The sequence below is a fragment of the Echeneis naucrates genome, chromosome 7 (genome assembly GCF_900963305.1).
Source record: "Echeneis naucrates chromosome 7, fEcheNa1.1, whole genome shotgun sequence".
NCBI lineage: Eukaryota > Metazoa > Chordata > Actinopteri > Carangiformes > Echeneidae > Echeneis > Echeneis naucrates.
Window position 1 is genome coordinate 3,648,555 of NC_042517.1, and position 18,475 is coordinate 3,667,029.

The 18,475-nt window shown below is 46.2% G+C and overlaps 1 protein-coding gene across 1 annotated transcript in view; it reads right to left on the bottom strand.

Annotated features, from left to right (window-relative positions):
• Nucleotides 1-18,475, bottom strand: part of plxna2 (plexin A2) — a 165,327-nt gene that overhangs the window by 64,786 nt on the left and 82,066 nt on the right. Inside the window, exon 5 of the mRNA XM_029505760.1 lies at nt 9,676-9,776. Within this exon, the coding sequence (XP_029361620.1) occupies nt 9,676-9,776 (101 nt within the window). The remainder of the gene's footprint in view (nt 1-9,675; nt 9,777-18,475) is intronic.

The following is an 18,475-nucleotide window of genomic DNA, read 5'->3' on the forward strand; positions in this document are numbered from 1 at the left end:
TTTGTCTGAAAGTTCCCATATTCTAGAAAGTTAGATGTGTAGGTGCTACATTAAGTGTGTAATCCACTGTAATCTTAAAATGAACTGTCAGGGCTTCCTTGACTTTGTGATGTCGAAACATTCCCAACACATTCCCCAGCCACAACTGACCATCTGGATCTACTGTAGAACGTTGCAGGATTTGACTGCTCCAAGTGTTTAAATGAAATCATTTCTAAAAAAAGGATCTGCTCCTCTCTGTTGACATTAACACTGTAAATAAAATATCAGAAAAGTGTAGTAATACGGGACCTTTAGGACATCAGCACTTGTCACGGGCAGCTTTTGAAACTAAACCACATGCTCCTGTATTAGCTGTGAAGATTTTGGTTGATTTAGTTTAAATGTGACGCGCTCGAAAGTCTGGATAAGTTATGTTGTTACCAGACTGCTCTTCTTTCTCCACTTGCAGAACAGATGGCATATTGAAGACATAATGTGAAACAGTTGTGCAGTTTCCTCAGATTTGCTGAAAAGCATCAATTACCAAATAGCTCGTGCTGGTAGAACATTCGTATTTCATGATAATCCCACTATCAATAACAGCTGGCTTCTGGGATTTCAAGCCCCAAAAGTTTTACAACACCGTAGGTGATATTGGCCACTGGGAAGACGCCAATATCACATTCCCTGCAAACCGCAGGAAGTGATGGTGGCAACAGCAGTGGAACCGCCACCTCCAGTGGGCAATTTAATACCCTATATTAACACTAACCATGAAGCCGCAGCACTAAGCACTACATGCCCAAATTATATCCTTCAATCACTGCGCAACTTTGGAGACGTAACTAGTGCAAATTATATGCAATTCATTCATAAGAGATCTTAATGGTCAGACAGTCTATCAAGTACCACAAAAACACCCCCACAATCCAGCACATCCCTCATTAAAACTCATCCGCCTCCTCCTTATTAAAAACTCTACGGCTCTCTGTCCTCATCCGACCCAGCAGTCTAAGTGTCTGGCTAACCGGCGGTCTGGTCACAGCCGCTTTAATTGGACTCCGATGGGTCAGCCGCGGTCCGCAGTGCTGATGTGGCGCTACAAGCTCTGTCCGTGGCAGTGTGCATCAGAGCCCGTATCATGCCTCTTAACCACACACTCTCACACATACTGACTCGGACCTACATCTTCATCCACAGACTGTGTGTAATTATGCTGTCAGAAGTTCAAGCCATATCCAGCAGACGCACACGAGGAGGCACACGCACGCCAGCGTTCACACATTCAAACGCTCTCACGCGCAGTCCTCCCCAGGGATTTTAGAGAGCGGGAAAGTGGAGAATTAATAAATAATTGTTAAATGGTCTCACCCCACCGCACCTCCCTGCTCGGCACCTCAGGTCAGCTGATCAGCTGCGCCTGGAGGTACAGAGGTCTAAACAGCTTTTTCTGTTGCTGCACCCGAACTATGGAGCGAGCCACCTTTGCACACTGTCCATTTTTTAAAACTCGTCTTAAAACCCATTTTCATTCCTTGGCTTTTAACCCCACACAAGACTCTGCTCCTGTTTCATTGTTGTGGTTGTTTTTAATGTGCTATACCAACAAAGCTGAGTTGAGTTGAGAGTTGAGAATTCATGTTGGGAAAGAACGGACACTGGGGAAAAAAAGGGGATAGGACTTTTTTCTGAAAATTATTACCAGGTTTTTCTGTTAAACCACTTTGAGAACTTGATTTTTGCACATTAAAACTTCCTTTTTTTTTGTATTATTACTCCTCATATCAATTCTTTTGTCTCTTCATTTTACACATTTGACTCCTTCGCCACTGTATTTACCACATTTCCCACTCTTTACTCTCTCTGGCCAAATTCCCTCTGCCTTTTGTCTCTTTCTTTCACAAGTTGAAATTAGCTCTCCGTTCTTAGGCAAGGTGTTACTCCATCTGCAATTTGGTGCTTCTTTTACATCCTCAATATAAGGAGAAAATGATACTTAATGTGCTTTCAGGTTATGGGCTACACAAAATGTTTTATGCATGTCTCCCGGATGTATGGGTGCAGATGCAAAAAAAAAAACAAAAAAACAAACAAACCCCCCCCACCAACGAAAAAAAAAAAAAAAAAAAAAAAAACCTTGGCAATCATTATCTGACAAAAAAAAAAGGCTCTGCATTGAGCCACCTCTTCTTTTTTCCCAAAATAAAATTAATTTCTGTGTGGTGAAGTCAGATGAGGGTGCAGCAAAGGGGTGAAGCAGCGGGGGTGGGAGGAGTACAGGACGGCTGCTGTTGCCATGGTTTCAGGAGATGGCCATTATCTCTGTGTAGTTAGAAGCTGACCCCTTGGCTCTCTCATTAGCTGAAGTGCATGCCACTGAGTGTTGACTAGAATCCTGCCTTCCTCATAATCCCCACCACCACCCATCCCCAGCCCCATCTTCTGCCTCCTGCCGGGCCGCGGCCTGTCACTCAGCAGCGTCAACGACGCATTGTGTTCCATCACTCAAACTCCTCGGAGGGTGCTTTCGCAGTGTTAAAGGAAGTGACACGCACATTAAATTTGTTGGTTACAAAAAAGAAAAAGAAGCAGAAGACACGCTCGCGCCGGTTCATGCCTCCTTTCACACACTGACAGGACAAATACGTGCGGGTCTATCGGACCGTCTCCCGTAATGAGCAGCTCACCGAGGTTCTTCCCTCCAGGCAGTCGGCCCGGATGCTGCTGTCCATGGTGCTGAAAAAAAGGCTGCCGGCCCTTATGGACATCATTACTCCTCCGTCCTGTACGCCTCCGCGATGAGGTATGAATGCAATCCTAACTGGCTTATGTGACTTACGGTCACATAAGGTTAAAGAGAAGATGAAACAGTAAACATGCACATAAAAAAAGAAAAAACAAAAGGAGAGAATATTGTTTGGAGATGCAAATCAGCTGAGATTGTAGACACAAACTAATTCGGCAAACCTATAGCTAACACAGTGTAATGTGTGGTGTTGTGTGGCTGCACAGGCAGGACGAAGGCGGCAGAGCAAAGACCCCTGGGTCTCTTCTACCAATGCCTGCCTTACTCGACAGGCAATTACACTGTTGTCTCTGCTGTGTCGAGCTTTGACAGACATATGAGTGCACACACACACGCACGCACACACTGAAACCACTGACACAATCCCTGGTAGCCAAAAAACAATATAAAGAGGTGCAAAAGGAAGCATATACATAATAACATAGAGTCTCTTGCACTTAAACCTTCACACACATAGACAAATAAATCCTGGACTTGACAGAGCAGGAGAGGCGGGCGACAGGGAGAGCTTTCTGTTGCTCTGTCCCTCCTCCTCTTCCCTTTACCACATCTTAGGACTTCAGTGAAAGTGTGAAGGGCCGGTCTGACTGCAGCTCTCACTGTGAGCACCATGTTTAAAAACAGAAGGGGAGAACAGAGGGAGCCATTTTAAAATCACCTTCCTTAGCCAACCAGAGCCGGGCCACAAATCGTCATGCAGCAAAATGGAAAAACATAATGAGGAGCAGAGATACTTTGATGGAAGGGAGGGGGGTTGGAAGGAGCAGGGTGGGAAGATGTAAGTACGGAGAGGAGGAACTAGATGTATAGTGAATATTTGATGGCGCTTAACAAAGCTTTACTAGTCTTAAGTGGTAAGCCATTATGTACGAGAGTCACTGGAATGATTTGATTTGCTCGAATGGAACCTGGTCTCAGGATGGTGCATTTCCACAGAAACATGTTATTCTAAACCTGGATGAAGACTGACTGCACTGGGATCTTGGATCCCCAACATGAAAAGAGGAATCATTAGGTGAGCAGAGCTGTACTGCACTGGGACTGCCAACAAACCCGCATACACACACACACACACACAACACTGTCTCTTTCCCCATACTGAGTGATTCAGGGCATTTGTTTTCTTTACTGGTGCATCCCTAAAGTGGGAAGATATCCATTTAAATACAGACCACAGGAAGTACAAAGGAAAGTGAAGGAGGAATAAAGGAAATAAAAATAACACAGGGCCTTTCAATTTCAAACTGCCACGGTAACTTCCCCGGCTCAAGCTGCAGTGTGGGCTTCAGCTGACATGTAAGGGCCAAGTTTGAAACCCACAGTTCATGTCAGGGGTCAAATCCGCCACAGCAGCTGCAGCTCAGAATCTGCCTCCTGTGGCGGCTGCAGGAGAGAGGCACAGTGCAACCACAACACATTCACTTCATCTTCTTAGAAATCCAGAAACTATGAAGACGCAATCATTAAAACACACACATATTTATTTCCCGCACACCCAGTGTGTGTCATTCTCTGTTGAAGACATTGGGTGAGGGTAGCAGAAACAAAGAGGGGAGGTAAAGACAGGAGAAAAAAAAAAAAGATTTGCAAAGAGACTGTTGCTCAGTGCTCAACAGATTTACATGTGTGGGCTGAGCAGAGCGAGAAAAAGCAGAAGGCGAAAACAAAAAAGAGAGGATGCAGAAGAGAGACGGAGGTATTTCAAAAAGAAAGTATGAGTAAGAAACAGACAGAGGCACTGAACTTTCACGATTATTTACTGTAATACCCACAACTCAGCCACAATATTAAAACCAGTTACACTCTGAGATCAGTGCGTCGTATGTGGCCAGCTAAAACTGGTCCAGTATTTCAGCCATCAACCTGCTCTCGCTCTATGTGAGAGAAATCTATGGAAAAGCTGATAGACCTGCATGTTCGTGATCGATATCTCATTAGGCACAATTGGGAAGATGGATGCAGCTTCCCTTTGACTGCTAACTGTGGCTGCGGCTGATGAGTCGGCCATTAGACACACAGTCTGACACACACAATGGGCTGAAGCAGCCATTTCCATCGCTGGGCTAATTGTTGTCACTCGGTACATTAGAGGAGATTTTATGGTCGGCATTTGACATCATCCGCAGCGCGACATACAACGTGGCAGACAGAACATGTTGCAATCTTGAAAACACCCTTGTTGTGTCTGGTCTTCATTTCCGGACGTGCGGGAGGAAGCGGCAACGACGTGAGCTGCGATTGCTTCGAATGCTGCCTCCTTCATCTCTAAAACCTTGGTCGCCGTCCAAAATAAGACCTTGTCAAACAACTGGCAGCGTCCGCAAACCTGCCTCGAAAAAATGGGCCCACATCTTGCACTCAAACGGGGATGCCAAACAAACCCGCTTGACAGCATTAAAGCTCGTAACACCAATTTGCAAACAGTGGACAGCTGTGCCAGTCAGGCTGCTGTGTGGGCTGCTACTGAAACAGATCTGAGCCGCTCAGCCACGCAGAGACTGACAGTACAATACAATACAGTATCACAGCGGAGCAGTGATATGTTATTCTGCTTAGAGCAGCCCTGAAATGCTGACTCACTCTCTGCTGGGGCCTACTACACCAATAGCCCTGAGCACTCATCCAAACAACAAACTATTAAGTGAGCAGAATTTCTTCTGCACATATTAACTAACTAAAAGCTATCATCACCCACCGACGCTGCAGTCAAACTGCAAAGCTTTGGAGGAAACTGGCTTTACTGGTTAACTGCTGACCCTGGCATCGGATCACTCGTCCAATCTCAAACTCTTGGACGGAAGTCAGACGTGTGACTAATCCTGACAAATCTCAACTGAAAGCGCCAGTCCTCTGCTGGAATGTGGGAGCGAGCTGGGCGGATGGAGGATGGAGGGAGAACAGAGCAATGTGGGGATGTTTTGAGATGGAAAAGCCTCTTTTGGGCATGATTAGAGAGCTAATCTAACAACAGGCTAAGAGACAGTGAGAGATGGAGAGAGCAAGCGTCACTATAACTCCGTGTTTTTGGATTGTGGTCAGACTGAGGCTGAACGGCCCATTCACGGGGACTGCGGCTGAAGAGCGCTCGAGATGATGAGCTCCCTTTGAGCTGCAATCATAATGCTGCTCGGTTTAGTGGGCAGACGAGCATGCAGCATCAAACACTCTCATTCTTATCCCCTCTATCTGTCCCCCCCACCTCCTCCCTCCTCATTCTTCAAGCATTCAGTGGATGCCTAGCAGCTGCTGGTAATTAAAGGACTTAAGAGTCTCACAACACAGTGAATCAGAGGAGGAAGAAAGACAGGGGGGAGACAAGAGACTCTTCTCCTGGCCAGCTCACCACCTCGCTGCCTGTCTCGCATTCTGTTCTTCTGCTAGTCGCTGCAACGCAAGCTAACGCTCCTCTGTGTTGCTAATTAGCCACCTTAGAAAGACCCACTTCAGTGTGCATGCATGCACAAACATTACGAAAAAAGGAAAGAAGATGCATATCGTCGATGGCAGCTGTACACAAAAGTAGAGGGTGATCAAAGTGAGAGGTGGTATGTCTGGACTGTGAAGAAGCTGATTCCAGAGGAGAGAGCAATGAGCCAAGCTGGGAGATGAGTGGCATAGCTCAGATAGCTAGCTTTGCTGTGCTGGCGGGTAGAGAGAGAGGTCCGCGCAAACACGGGGAAAGGAGGGAAAAGATAATTTTATAAAGTCAACAGTGGCAACAGAGAATTGGGGGAAAGGGAGCGTGGAGGGAAGCGGCAGCCATTACAGATGTGGATGGCACAGTGTGGCTCTTCAGCAGAAAGGTGCAGCTGCTGACAAGATTCTCCCTTCCACGCTTGGTTATATTATGTATTCACCCGGTCTCCAGGATAACGAAGTCCATGTCAGGTGCGCAGTTATTGTCTGATTTAATTAAACTTTTTCTGTGTCATTAATTGTTTCCATTAAAATCCACAGCAAGTTTCTCCAATTGTGGGTAAATAAGAGTTTTCCATCAACTCTCTCGTAAGCAGCTCCAGACAAAATTAATGAGACTGCATAAATAACTGAGCATCTGTAATTCTTCATGAGTTTGTCCTTTTTGGTTTCAACATGTGTACCCAGATAGGATAATAAACATTAAAAGGTACAGAAAACACATTTTCAGCAGCAGCACGTGTGAGTTGTGGGGGCGTCAGGGTCACGTCATTGTCATGTCTCTGTTCAGCGTCACGGCAGATGGCACACATGATTTTTGGTGACCTTGAGTTTTCTCCCAGATGGCAACAGCTGGGATGATGTGTGAAGGAGGTGAGTGGGTGTCATGTTGGAACCACGTTTCCTTCTTGGATAATGATCACTTTCTGTTTCTGTGGCTAACGGAGAGCTTCTCAAACCAGGAAAGGAGGTCAAAGACGAGAGCGTGCTCAGTGAGAGTGTGTTTTCAGCGCTTGCATTGGTCTGGAAGATGAATTTATTCAGTAATAACATACAGCAGCCACTGTTTGGATTTGCAGTCATGTGGACGGCAGGCGCTCAGGATCAGTTTTTCTGGTGGAAGATGTAATTGTGAGTGACAGCATGAGTGGCAGCACGGCATGAACAGCAGAAGCTCAATCAGCCTCTGCAATATGAAGGTGCAGTCAAAAATAAAATCAGTCTGTCTCCTTTTTTTTGCAACATGCCAACTTTTCCGCTTTAACCAAATGTAGAAACTTCTTTTTTCCTTCAGTTTTTTATCTAGTTTGTGGCATTTCATCTCTGTTTTTTATCAAGAACTGAAAATAAACATAGAGATCTATAAAAGAAGCAGCAAAGAGAGCTAACCATCCGTCTGGTAGTAACTCAGTCGGAGCTGACAGGGGTCCCGCCACGCTCGTTGCCGGGTCAGAGCAGAGAAAGGGGGATTAGGACTGGGCACAGGTGGCACGGGGGGTCCGTGGCGTTGGGAGAACAGATGGCTGATCTGACGGGGAATCGGGGCGCTGACCTTTTCTCCCCACACTACAGTACAGCAGTACACACAAGTGTTTGTGCATGTACACAAAAATGAAACCATTGTGCACGCTTGCACACAAGCAACGGCCTCTTTTCGGACACGAGTGCTCACGAGCGGTATCTACACACCAAACAGCTGCTTCTTAATCACAGCTGCTTTCGCCATAACAACTGTTGTAGCCTGTTCACCTTTTAGCGTCGGAATCCCGAGCAACCTGAATTATTCCATTCCCCAACTCATCTGCACAAAAGCATATGATTAAGGTCTTAGCACGGAGGCTAATGTTTTGGTAAATGATCCCTGCGTGAAGGCACGCGGACTTCCAGACAATATAGAGCTTTAGCCAGGCCCCTCTCTCACCTCTGCGGGCGCATGCTGAATTACCTTGTTGCTAGGCAATTATTTATCCTGTCCCAGCTTTGGAGTGATGTAAATTACTTAAAGTGCACTTTCCAGGGGCCGCCATCACGATAATAATGATTGCGTCGGCACTGTGATACACACAAATATTCTGCTATATCCTTAAATAAAGGGTCTGCATCTAGGAAGGGACGTAAGTGGGGACTTCAAGACACAGCTGCCAAGAAAAAGCTCAGAGTGATGAGAGAATGTGCATGTCTGCCCGAGATAAAAAGGAATGGAGCAGAATGTCATTGTTGTTTTGGTTTTTTTTAAGCATTGTTGGGTTCATCTTCTGTCCCTTGCTATACCGTCACCTACTGCCACTTCTGTTCCATTTACAAATGAATGCAGCAAAAACGGGCAGCACGGCGGAATAGTGGTTAGCACTGTTTCCCCACAACAAAAAGCCCACAGGTTTGGTTCTGGTCCTGAGGCCGTTCTGTGTGGAGTTTGCATGTTCTCTCCCCTTGCCTGCGTGGGTTTCCCCCCACTCAAATCAAATCAAATCAAATCAGTTTTATTTGTATAGCGCCAAATCATAACAAAGTTACATCAAGGCACTTCACATATAGAGCAGGTCTGGACCAAACTCTTTATAAAATGATTTAAATAGACCCAACAGAAAAGCTTCCTTTAAGGGGCAGAAACCTCTGGCAGAACCAGGTTAAGGGGGCCGGCCATCTGCTTTGACTGGTTGGGTTGAGAGATGATGTCCAAAGACATCATGTTTGGGTTAATCTGTGACTCTAAACTGTCTGTAGGTCTGATTGTGAGTGGTTGTTGGTCTCTGTCTGTCTCTGTGTGTTGGCCCTGTGATGGACTGGCGGCCTGTCCAGGGTGACCCCGCCCTCACCCAGTGTGAGCTGGGATTGGCTCCAGCACCCCCTGTGACCCGGAAATGGAAAAGCGGTAGTAGATGAATGAATGAATTGATACAAATGGGTTTTTCCATATATTTTTTTTAATTCATCTGGCCTTCTTGGTTCTGCTGCAGTAACTATTCCGATCCAGCAGGTGTCACTCATGGCTTCTATGCTTATTCTCATGGCTGCTGATGTTACAGTGGGAGGTAAATATTCCCCACCTGGCTCAGAGTACACTCAAAAGTAAATTTCTTACATTACATCCATCGAACACAGAAAAGCACAGCACCAAAGCATTTGTGGTAACTCTACTCAGAGCTCAGAGCTGCCAGTTAAATAATGAGGCTCTTAGGTCTGTCCTTGTCTGTGTTTTTAGATTCTTTTCAGAAGTCCTACTCATTTCCTGTTAAGATCACACCATGTCAGAGGGCCAGGGCAGCAGTCACTGTGACTGCAGCCAACCCAGCGCTGCCCCTCCGGAGCACATTTCCAGTCAGACACCATCTCCTCCCTTCAAGGTCTATTTGAGCTCTGAGATAAACATTCGCAAAAACAAAAGCCCTGTCTTACAACTCCAGCACGTAAAAAAAACATCTGCAAATCGGCTGGATGGGGATGATGCTGATGATGAAGATGTTACTCACATGTTGTGCAGGACACACCAGCCGCAGTGTGGATCCCCAGAGCTCAGACACTCGCCACAGGTCCCGTACTGCTCACATGACTCAATGGGAACTCGGGTGACCTAAAGAGCACGTTAAAAAGATCAGGGTCAGAGTGTAGCATGACAGAGTGAAGCCTCTGGATATATAAATGAGTGTATGTGAGATACGCTCACTCAGCCACACAGCAGCAGATGATTTATTATAAAACTCTCCCCTAATCGGCAGTGTTTAGATGATGACTTTGCATTATGAAAGTGTTTAACGACATGTGCTACACGGGCCCCTGTGTGTCAATGAGCGAGATGTCAACTGCACAGGCAACTGTTGCCCTCATCTTAAGCCAGCGAAAACAGAAGTAAGCAGCTGGGATCAGTTGGTGAGAGAGAGCCGTTTCTCCACCATGAGCGGGCTTTTGTCATTAAGCAGGGCATCTGTCCACCCTGACAGAGTCTGTACAAACACACCTGTACACGGAGGAACAGCTTCATTACAAAAGGCCAAAATGTGTCAGGAGGGGAAAGTTATTATGAAGAATGACGGAGCATTTTTTCACCAGCTTGCATCAATTTCAGCTATATAGTAAAAATGGAAATATCAGGAATAGCTCAGAAAGAAAAGATCTGCTTGCTTGCATTAAAAAGTAATCCAGTGTTGGTGTAAATTGTAAAAAAAAACAGAATTGGATTCAGTGTAAAACTGGTATTTCAATGCAAAACCTGTTTGAAAGTGTCAACAGCAAAGAATTTGAATAGGCGCCTCCAATGCAAGGCAGACACACTACACACCCACGAATCCACACTAATCCACACAGGGCCAGTGAACCACAATCGTTTGAATGAAAAACAAACACCCTTGAGCTTGTGTAATTGAGAATGAACCTACATTTGAATTTACATTTGTGAACACATACACACACAGCAGTGAGACAAAAGAGTTAAACACACATCTCCTCCTCCTGGTGGTATCAGCTGCTCTGTAATGTGCACTTCAGTCAGTTTGTATATGTATAGGAAAAAATCTGGGTGTGTGTATATACAGTATGTGTGTGTGTGTGTGTGTATTTGTGAATCTAGCTGTGTCTTTGTCTGTGTCTGTCTGTCTTCCAGGCCTTGTTCTGCTCAGCCACATGGCCCTCAGTCTGTTTCTGTCTGCACGATCACGAGGTCAGCGTGTGTCTGTGTGTGTCTGTTTGTGTATTTATTTTTTTTTACAACGCCCCACGGGGCTGTCCCAGCTCACACCTGCATCTCATCGTGTCAGCAGGAGTAAATGCGCACACTAACACAAGCTGCGACACAAACATCACTGCCAAGCAGCAGGCGGACAGCGGCACCAGAGGAAAAGAAAGAAGGACAAGAAGAAGCGGATCTCAGAGTCTGACATGGATTCATTTTCAGTCCTGTCTGTCCTTCCATTTAGCTGGAAATTGCCTTGTTGTATAATGACAGCAGAGTCTGGCAGCACGTTCCCTGTTCGGTTTCAAAACTCAGGCTCGGATCAATGCCTAATGTGCGGCTTCTCTGCAAAATATGTGTGGGTCAATGAACGAAGGGTGCAAATAGCACCTTTTCAGTGTTTTTGGGACCAGTTGCAAATCACCAACAACAGGGTGAAATTAATTGCTTTTAGCACCATGGGCTGGAATTAACTGTCAGCTTGGAAGAGATAACAGCTGGGTGTCCATCAGTGGCTTTTCTTTATTCCAGTACATCGGATTTAAAAAAAAAAAAGAGAGAGAGGGAGAGAGCAAAGAAGAAAAAGAGGGAGAAGAAAAAACAGCTGACAGCAAAATTTGTGTCATGTGCCTTCTATTGCGTTGCCTATGAAAAGCTGTAGTCGGCAAAGCTGTCAGCTGCTGTGTCCCAGCCTATATATTTTGCCTTTGTTTCGTCTTTGGCTCCTCCAAAAGCTCAATAACCCTCCACCTGTCTGCCTGGTGCTAAACCCTGCAGCACCAGAAAGATGGGCCCGGTGGGACAAAGAGAACCATTGACACAGCGGGACATTGATAGTCCCTGCACTGTGTGGCAAACTCTGCCACGGACACTCCTGTTAGATTAACCCCCTGTCACCTCAACAAACCCTATTTGTGTGTGTGTGTGTGTGTGTGTGTGTGTGTGTGTGTGTGTGTCTTGCCTAGCTGCAGGACAAACAGGTGGCATGCTGTAATGAGCTGCAGACGGGGTCACATCAGCAGGAGAAGCCACAACCGATGACAAAACAAGCCCACCAGGAACGAGACTCGGTTGGGGAAACAAGCCCGCTCCCAAGTCCGTGTGTGTTGCTCAAACAGCACCCCCCCCCCCCCCCCCCCCCCCCCCATCTCAAATAAAAGGCATCAGATCCTTCCCAAAACATGTGTGAGGCTGGGGAAACTTTAGAGTATAACTTTCACAGAGGCCCAGCTCCATGAAAGGGTTACAGTGTGGAGACAGCTGCCAGTGGGGGGGGGGGGGGGTCCCTTATGGAGCAGACAGACACAGACTGTTGTCAGCTGATATAGGCGGAAACACAACAGAAAAGTTAAGAGGATGGATGGGGGGGGTAATATGGAGGAGGGAGAGCGAGGTAAACAGCACAACAAAAAGCTGAGGACTGGACTGTGACTGCAGTGTGTTGTTGTGTATATACTTGTGTGCGACTGCATTGATGTTCAGTCCAACAAGGGTCAGTAGTGGAGTTGAGGGGGACGGTGTGGGGGGGGGGGGGGGGAGTGGGGGAGTAAGAGTATTACAGCAGCTGTTGCCCAGCACACGCTACAGTCACTCAACACAGCAGGACAGCACAATGAAGCCCCTTCTCCCACTGTGTGTGCGTGCGTGTGTGTGTGTTCGTGTTTGTGCGCGCACGCACGGCCTCCGTAACGGATGTCCAGATTGTTGTTCCTGTGTTTTCAGGGAAGACAAAGACTTCTCTGCATGCGCTCTTTGCAGTGCTTCCAAACTTTCTCCGCTTTTCCTCTTTTCCCCTTCTCAGTTTTTCTAGCGAACACGTCCGCAGCCACAGCTGACCTGGGGTGGACTCAGCGTTGCCACCGAGAAGTGCTGCGCCCCGGCAAATGAATGCTAATAAAATTCCAGCTTAAGACGGCCTTAGCGGGGGGTTATTCAACCAGAGAGGCTACAGCGGAGCTGCACACTGTGGCAACCTGGGTGACTGACTGACAGCCGAGGGTTAAAACAACAGCTTCCTCCCTTTCAAAGGCTCACGCTGAATAGGCTGCGACTTCCATTATCGTGGCCGAGCCTTCACTAGTGCAGCTGTGCCGTGTCTGTTATTGAGACATATAGCTGGGGATTTGGCCATGAGAATTAATATTCAATCTCAAGACATCAATAGACATGGCTTCTATGGCAGAAAGAAAAAAAAAAAAAACATTATCAACCCGAATTGCAGCTTTAAAAGGATTTCTTCTGAATTGGACTTTCATTGTGTGTTCATGTAACTTCAACAACAAATCAAACAAAGCAAAGAAGAAGCAGACGGATGACGGTGCAGTCACAGAGGTTTGGGTGTTGAGTGGAAGTGTTGACTTCCTGGTACCGATGTGGGGTGGGGGGGGGGGGAGGCCAGATTTACCACTTTTATTTCCTGGCCACCTGTTAAGACAGCCTGCTCCTCATTTTTAATTACACTCTGAGTGAGGATGAGTAGAACAGAGAGCAGGAGGTTCGACTCTGGGAGATGCCGGAAGAGATGCCAGAAAATGTGTGTGCGTCTGAGAAAAGTGAGGCTGTTTTCATGCGGTGCCGTGTCTTCGAAATGGTGGCTCCATTTCGACTCCACTGCCCTGCTGCCCTGAGACCTAGCCATGCTCGCTGCCCCTCTGTGAAGGATGGGGGCATGGGGGGCAGGGAAGGGAGGGAAGACATGGAAAGAAAAAAAAAAAAGAGGGATAAAGGAAGACAGAGCAGAGTGGGAACGGCCCATTGCTCTGCGCTGTGATGAGACCGAGTCTCTGCGATGCCAGATGTGCTTCGCCACGCTGAGGGAGAGCGCCAGAAACAGGAAAAAAAAAAAAACAAAAAACATCCCACCGTCAACCAGAAACACAGAGGAGGCTGTATTTTGCAAGCTGTTGCCAGGGCAACAGGCCTGGCACTGACCTCAGGAACACCCCCACATCCACCGCCGCCACAACCACCACTGCTCCCTCTAACCTTCAGCAGCACACAGTAAACAGCTGGCACCTCTGGGACTCGCTGACACCTACACCTTCTTTTCAACATGTATAGACCCATACACACACACACGCACGCACGCACACACACACAAGCACGCACGCTGGCAGCTCCCCTACACCCTATCCATTTTTAATGAGAATTAGCCAGGCTACCACGTCACTGGAATGAAGAACATCGATCATGAACACAATACCCATTCCAGCAGAGAGAGAGAGAGAGGGAGCGTGTGTGTGTGTGTGTGTGTGTGTGTGTGTGTGTGTGTGCATGCACGCATCTGTGCGTGTTTGACTGAACGTAATGACAGAGGCACAAAAGCAGAACAAATACTTGCTGCTGAATGAATGAAAACCAATGAAATCTACAGGCCGCCACGTCCCTTAGTCCCACAGTGACCCCGCAGCCCGCGTCCACGGTGGCGACACACTCTGCCGCTCTCTCTCGTCCTCCTCCTCCTCCTTCCTCTTCCCTCTCTTTCTGCCTACTTCTCCTCGCCTCGAAAAATACTTCAACTGCACTCCAAAAACAAATCGGCTCTGTGTCACGGCGAAGCCATCTCATCCAGCTTTCTGCCATCCGCCCACGAGGAACGGCATTCTCTCACAGAGACAAAAAACAGCAAACGATCGGCTGCATGCAAAGCAGGAGCCCTCTTCTACCCTCTCTTTGTTTAACTCGTTTCACAGCAACTTTAATGGCTGAAATCACGAATAAAAAAAATCCCTCCCCGGCTCTGGAGGATCCCCTTATCATCCATTCATCACAGGCAGTGAAGTCAAGCGAGGGCTCTGACTTCACTGGTCAAAGGTCAGACTGTCTACAATCAGACTGGACTTAAGATTCTATATGAAACAGATGTTGGCAGGTGTATTACACGTATTTTGGACATTTCCAAGGCTACTCCTTTAATAATCTGAGAGGGCCATTGCTCTCTTCTCACTTTATTTATTGTTGGGCAATCTAACAATCACAAGTGTGGCATGTTGACCTCCTGAGCTCACCCCTCCCCCCTTCTTTGTTGGACCAAAGTGGCCATGCAATATCTCAAGCTATACGCTCTCGAAGGTTCTGCTCTTAAAATCTTAGCACTTTTGTGGCATTGGCAGACACAAGAAAGCAGAAGAACGAAAGAAGAGAACGTAAGCCTGTAGAATTTATGTTTCTCTTATTTGGTAGGTGTTGGAAATGTCAAACTTTTATTTAGTGCTGCAGCTCTGGAGGGTAATCGTGTTCTTATTTTCATTCTCTTTACTTGGACTGTACTTCTGAAAATACTGAATAAACGCACCTCACTCAAAAAATTCTCCCGCTAGATGTTGGCTGTTTCTTTTTTTTTTTTCTCCTCTCTCTAGAATGAGACTGGGGTCAGCCAGTGGTTCAACCAAAATTGTCGATTGCCCCCTTAAGCCTGGCCGACCTTGAGTGGAGAGGTGAAAGGCTCTGTTGAAGTGTTGTGTCTGGTCCAAGGATAATGAAGCCTTGCAACGATTACATCCAGCTTGATTAAGGACAGAACACGGGGGCATGTGTGTGGTTGTTTGGGGTTGGGGGGGGGGGGGGGCAGCGTACACGGGTGCTGATCCCTCTGAGGCTTTAGGTTTGACTGTACAAAGATACTACAGCAGCTGGGAGCTTTGATGGCAGCTTCGAAGAAAAAAAAAAGACAAACAAACACACACACATTGCAAAAGCAAACTTGTAAAAGTAATTAGTTACAGCCACATGTACAGATAACGACTGCACATAAAAATCCTCCTCATCGCGTACATAAAAAAAAAACCAACAAAAAACTGCAACCTCTGTCCCCCCGGAGACGCTCCGGTACTATAAGCTGCTCACTTCCACACTGGAAAGATTTGCTCTTTGTACAGCGAGTGTTGTTTTTGTTGCTGCTCCACACGTCAGAGAGCTCCCTGACAAATTGTTAGGGAGAAACAAGTTTTGCGTTTAAAACCACAATATTGATTTTCCTCCACTGTAACATTGATCAAATATTTGGCTACAGTGCTGAAGCAGGATAAGTTAGGAATAAATGGAAGTTGGGAAAATGAACTGGGAGACGCAGTACCATTATGTGTGGCTGCTTTTTTTCTGCAAAGGTCAGACCTCTTCATAACACTGGCTGTGTTGTGTGGTTTTGTTTTGTAACTGATTTTAAAGTAGAAGCAATAGCCTTCAGTGTAGATATTATTCATTGATTTTAAGAGGTTAAACTTGGTGAGGGAGAAAAGGCTGAAGCGAAATGAAATGATACAGCTGGCCTCATCTCCCGTACTCCAACAATGATTCGGTGTGAAAATGGAAGCTTTTTAACCTTCATTGTCACGGCCAGCTCTCTACGCCCAATCTTTTTCCTTATTTCTCTCTGTCTGCTCACCCACTCAAAGAGAAAAAACATGCACAGGCACACACATTCATTCTGTTTATTGGATTTACCGAAGCGCCTAGATTTTGGTCAATTGAAAACATCAAGACCCTGTAAAGCAGCACAAGGCTGATTTAAAGAAAATGAAAGGAGGGATGATCAGAAGGAGGCATGTCAAGGCAAAACCCAGCAAACCAAGACTCTCTATGAATTAATACTAGACTGTAGTGGATATCCAACCATCACAGTTTGATTAAGCTAAGCTGCTGTTTCTAAAATCTCAAGCCAAACAGCAACAGCAGACCTCCATCAATCCCTCTTCTTTCCCCATTATACAGCTTCAGCCAACCCCCCCCCTCTCCATGTATCCCCTAAGTCCTGGGCAGGCCTAGTCCCTGGCAGCTCATCAGAAGTAACAGACTGGTAGACAAACTGCCAGGGCAGGAAAGGAGGGGAGGAACAGGTCAGGCGAGCGCCTTCTGACCGCAGTTTGAACTCTGAAGCTGTGCGGTTGTTACATGTCAACTCTGACCCAGCAAACGATAACTATGCATTTAAGGTGGTAATAATATAGTTCAATTTTTTTCTCCCCGACGCTTCGCATGATGAACCGTCATTGTTATGGGGGACTGTGGTGGAATCCGAGCGGCCAAGACTGCGGCCTCTTTCGCTGGGGGAGTTTCTGGGGATTTGCGTTTGAGGCGACGGCCACATTTTATTGTCTGGTTGAGTGCTCTTTGCAGCCCGGGGCTACGTTTCCTGTTTCTCCTTCCAACATGACGTGCCACTGGCACTTCAGATGCTGATGGATTAAAGTTTGTAACAATGGATGATGCAATTATCAACGTGAACAGGGCAGAAAGTTCGATTAGCTAGCATTTATGTAACTGAATAGAAAGATTTCATTCCTATGAAATGAGGGGAGACTGTTAGCAGAGCCATATATTAGTTATTGTTAGGATCCACATTAGCTGATGCTAAATACACAATGCATTAAAAATCAAAAGTTACATATGTGGACATGTATACATACATATATTTCCATACATTCATACATTAGTGCTGCTCCTCCATTATTCAGTGCAGCACAAACATCCCTATAAATATTCCTCCCTCATCGATCGACGTATGAAAGATAAAATGGAGGAATTCAGCACTTCACAGTTTAGCGCCTTTCAGATTATCAAACTGTTGTATTTCTTTTAATATTTTTTAATATGTACTTTACAAAGCAGTCAATGTTCCTCTCAGCTGCCCCTACACACACTGCACACTTGCTCTAACATGGTATTGAATTTGAGCATGTGTGCCCCAGACTGACGGCCAACTGTATGGATTAAAAACAAAGTGGGGCAGTCGGTAATAAGGAAGGCGGAGGAGGGACAGTTGACTGTCTCCTAATCTGTTTGTGTGTGTGTGCGTGTTCGTATTTCAATTGTACAGACTAGAGAGCTGGGATGGCGGCATCACGGGCGGGGGGGCATGTAGAGAGAGCGACCATAGAAATAATGGAGTGAGGAAATCGACCAGTGAGGAGGATGAAAAAAAAAAAAATCCAACCGGTCAATACAGAGAGGAGTGTATCAATTATGTATGATTTCAATCCTCTTTTGGGCAAGGAATGGGGGGGGCGGGAGGTGTGGGGGGTAGGTTAGGCCGATAAGGGGGCGTGCTTTTGTGTGTTTCTATAAAATGAAGACAGCTGAAGCCAGCTTTAAAACACCTCACAACACTGTTCAATAACTTGGAATCAAAAACAATTTTCATTAAAAAAATAAAGAAAGAAAGAAAGAAAGGAAAGAAAAAAGAAAAACACACCAAAAACATGGTGAGATGTCTGAGGTTCAGGGACCGGCTTTGTATTTCTCCTCATTTCAAATCGTAATGTAAACACTGTGGCAGCCAGGAACCTGAACGGAAGACCTACGTGGCGAAACGCATTCATTTTCTCACTGTGTGCATAAGTTAACAGCTCCACTTAACAGCACAATGTCAAGCGCAGCTAATGATCCCTCCAGAGCCTTTCCTCCTCTCCACATCCCATCTTATACAAAAGGTAAAGATGATAGGATAGCTACTGGTGATATGATCTGAAACTCCCTGGCTCGCTCCCTGGCCCATTCTCGTCTTTCTTTTCCACTTATCTCCACATCTCTTCCCCAATTCTTTTTTTTTTTTAAACCACCCCCCATGCTCCTGAATCCTTTTCTTTGGCTCTGCCGTGTTCGCTCTC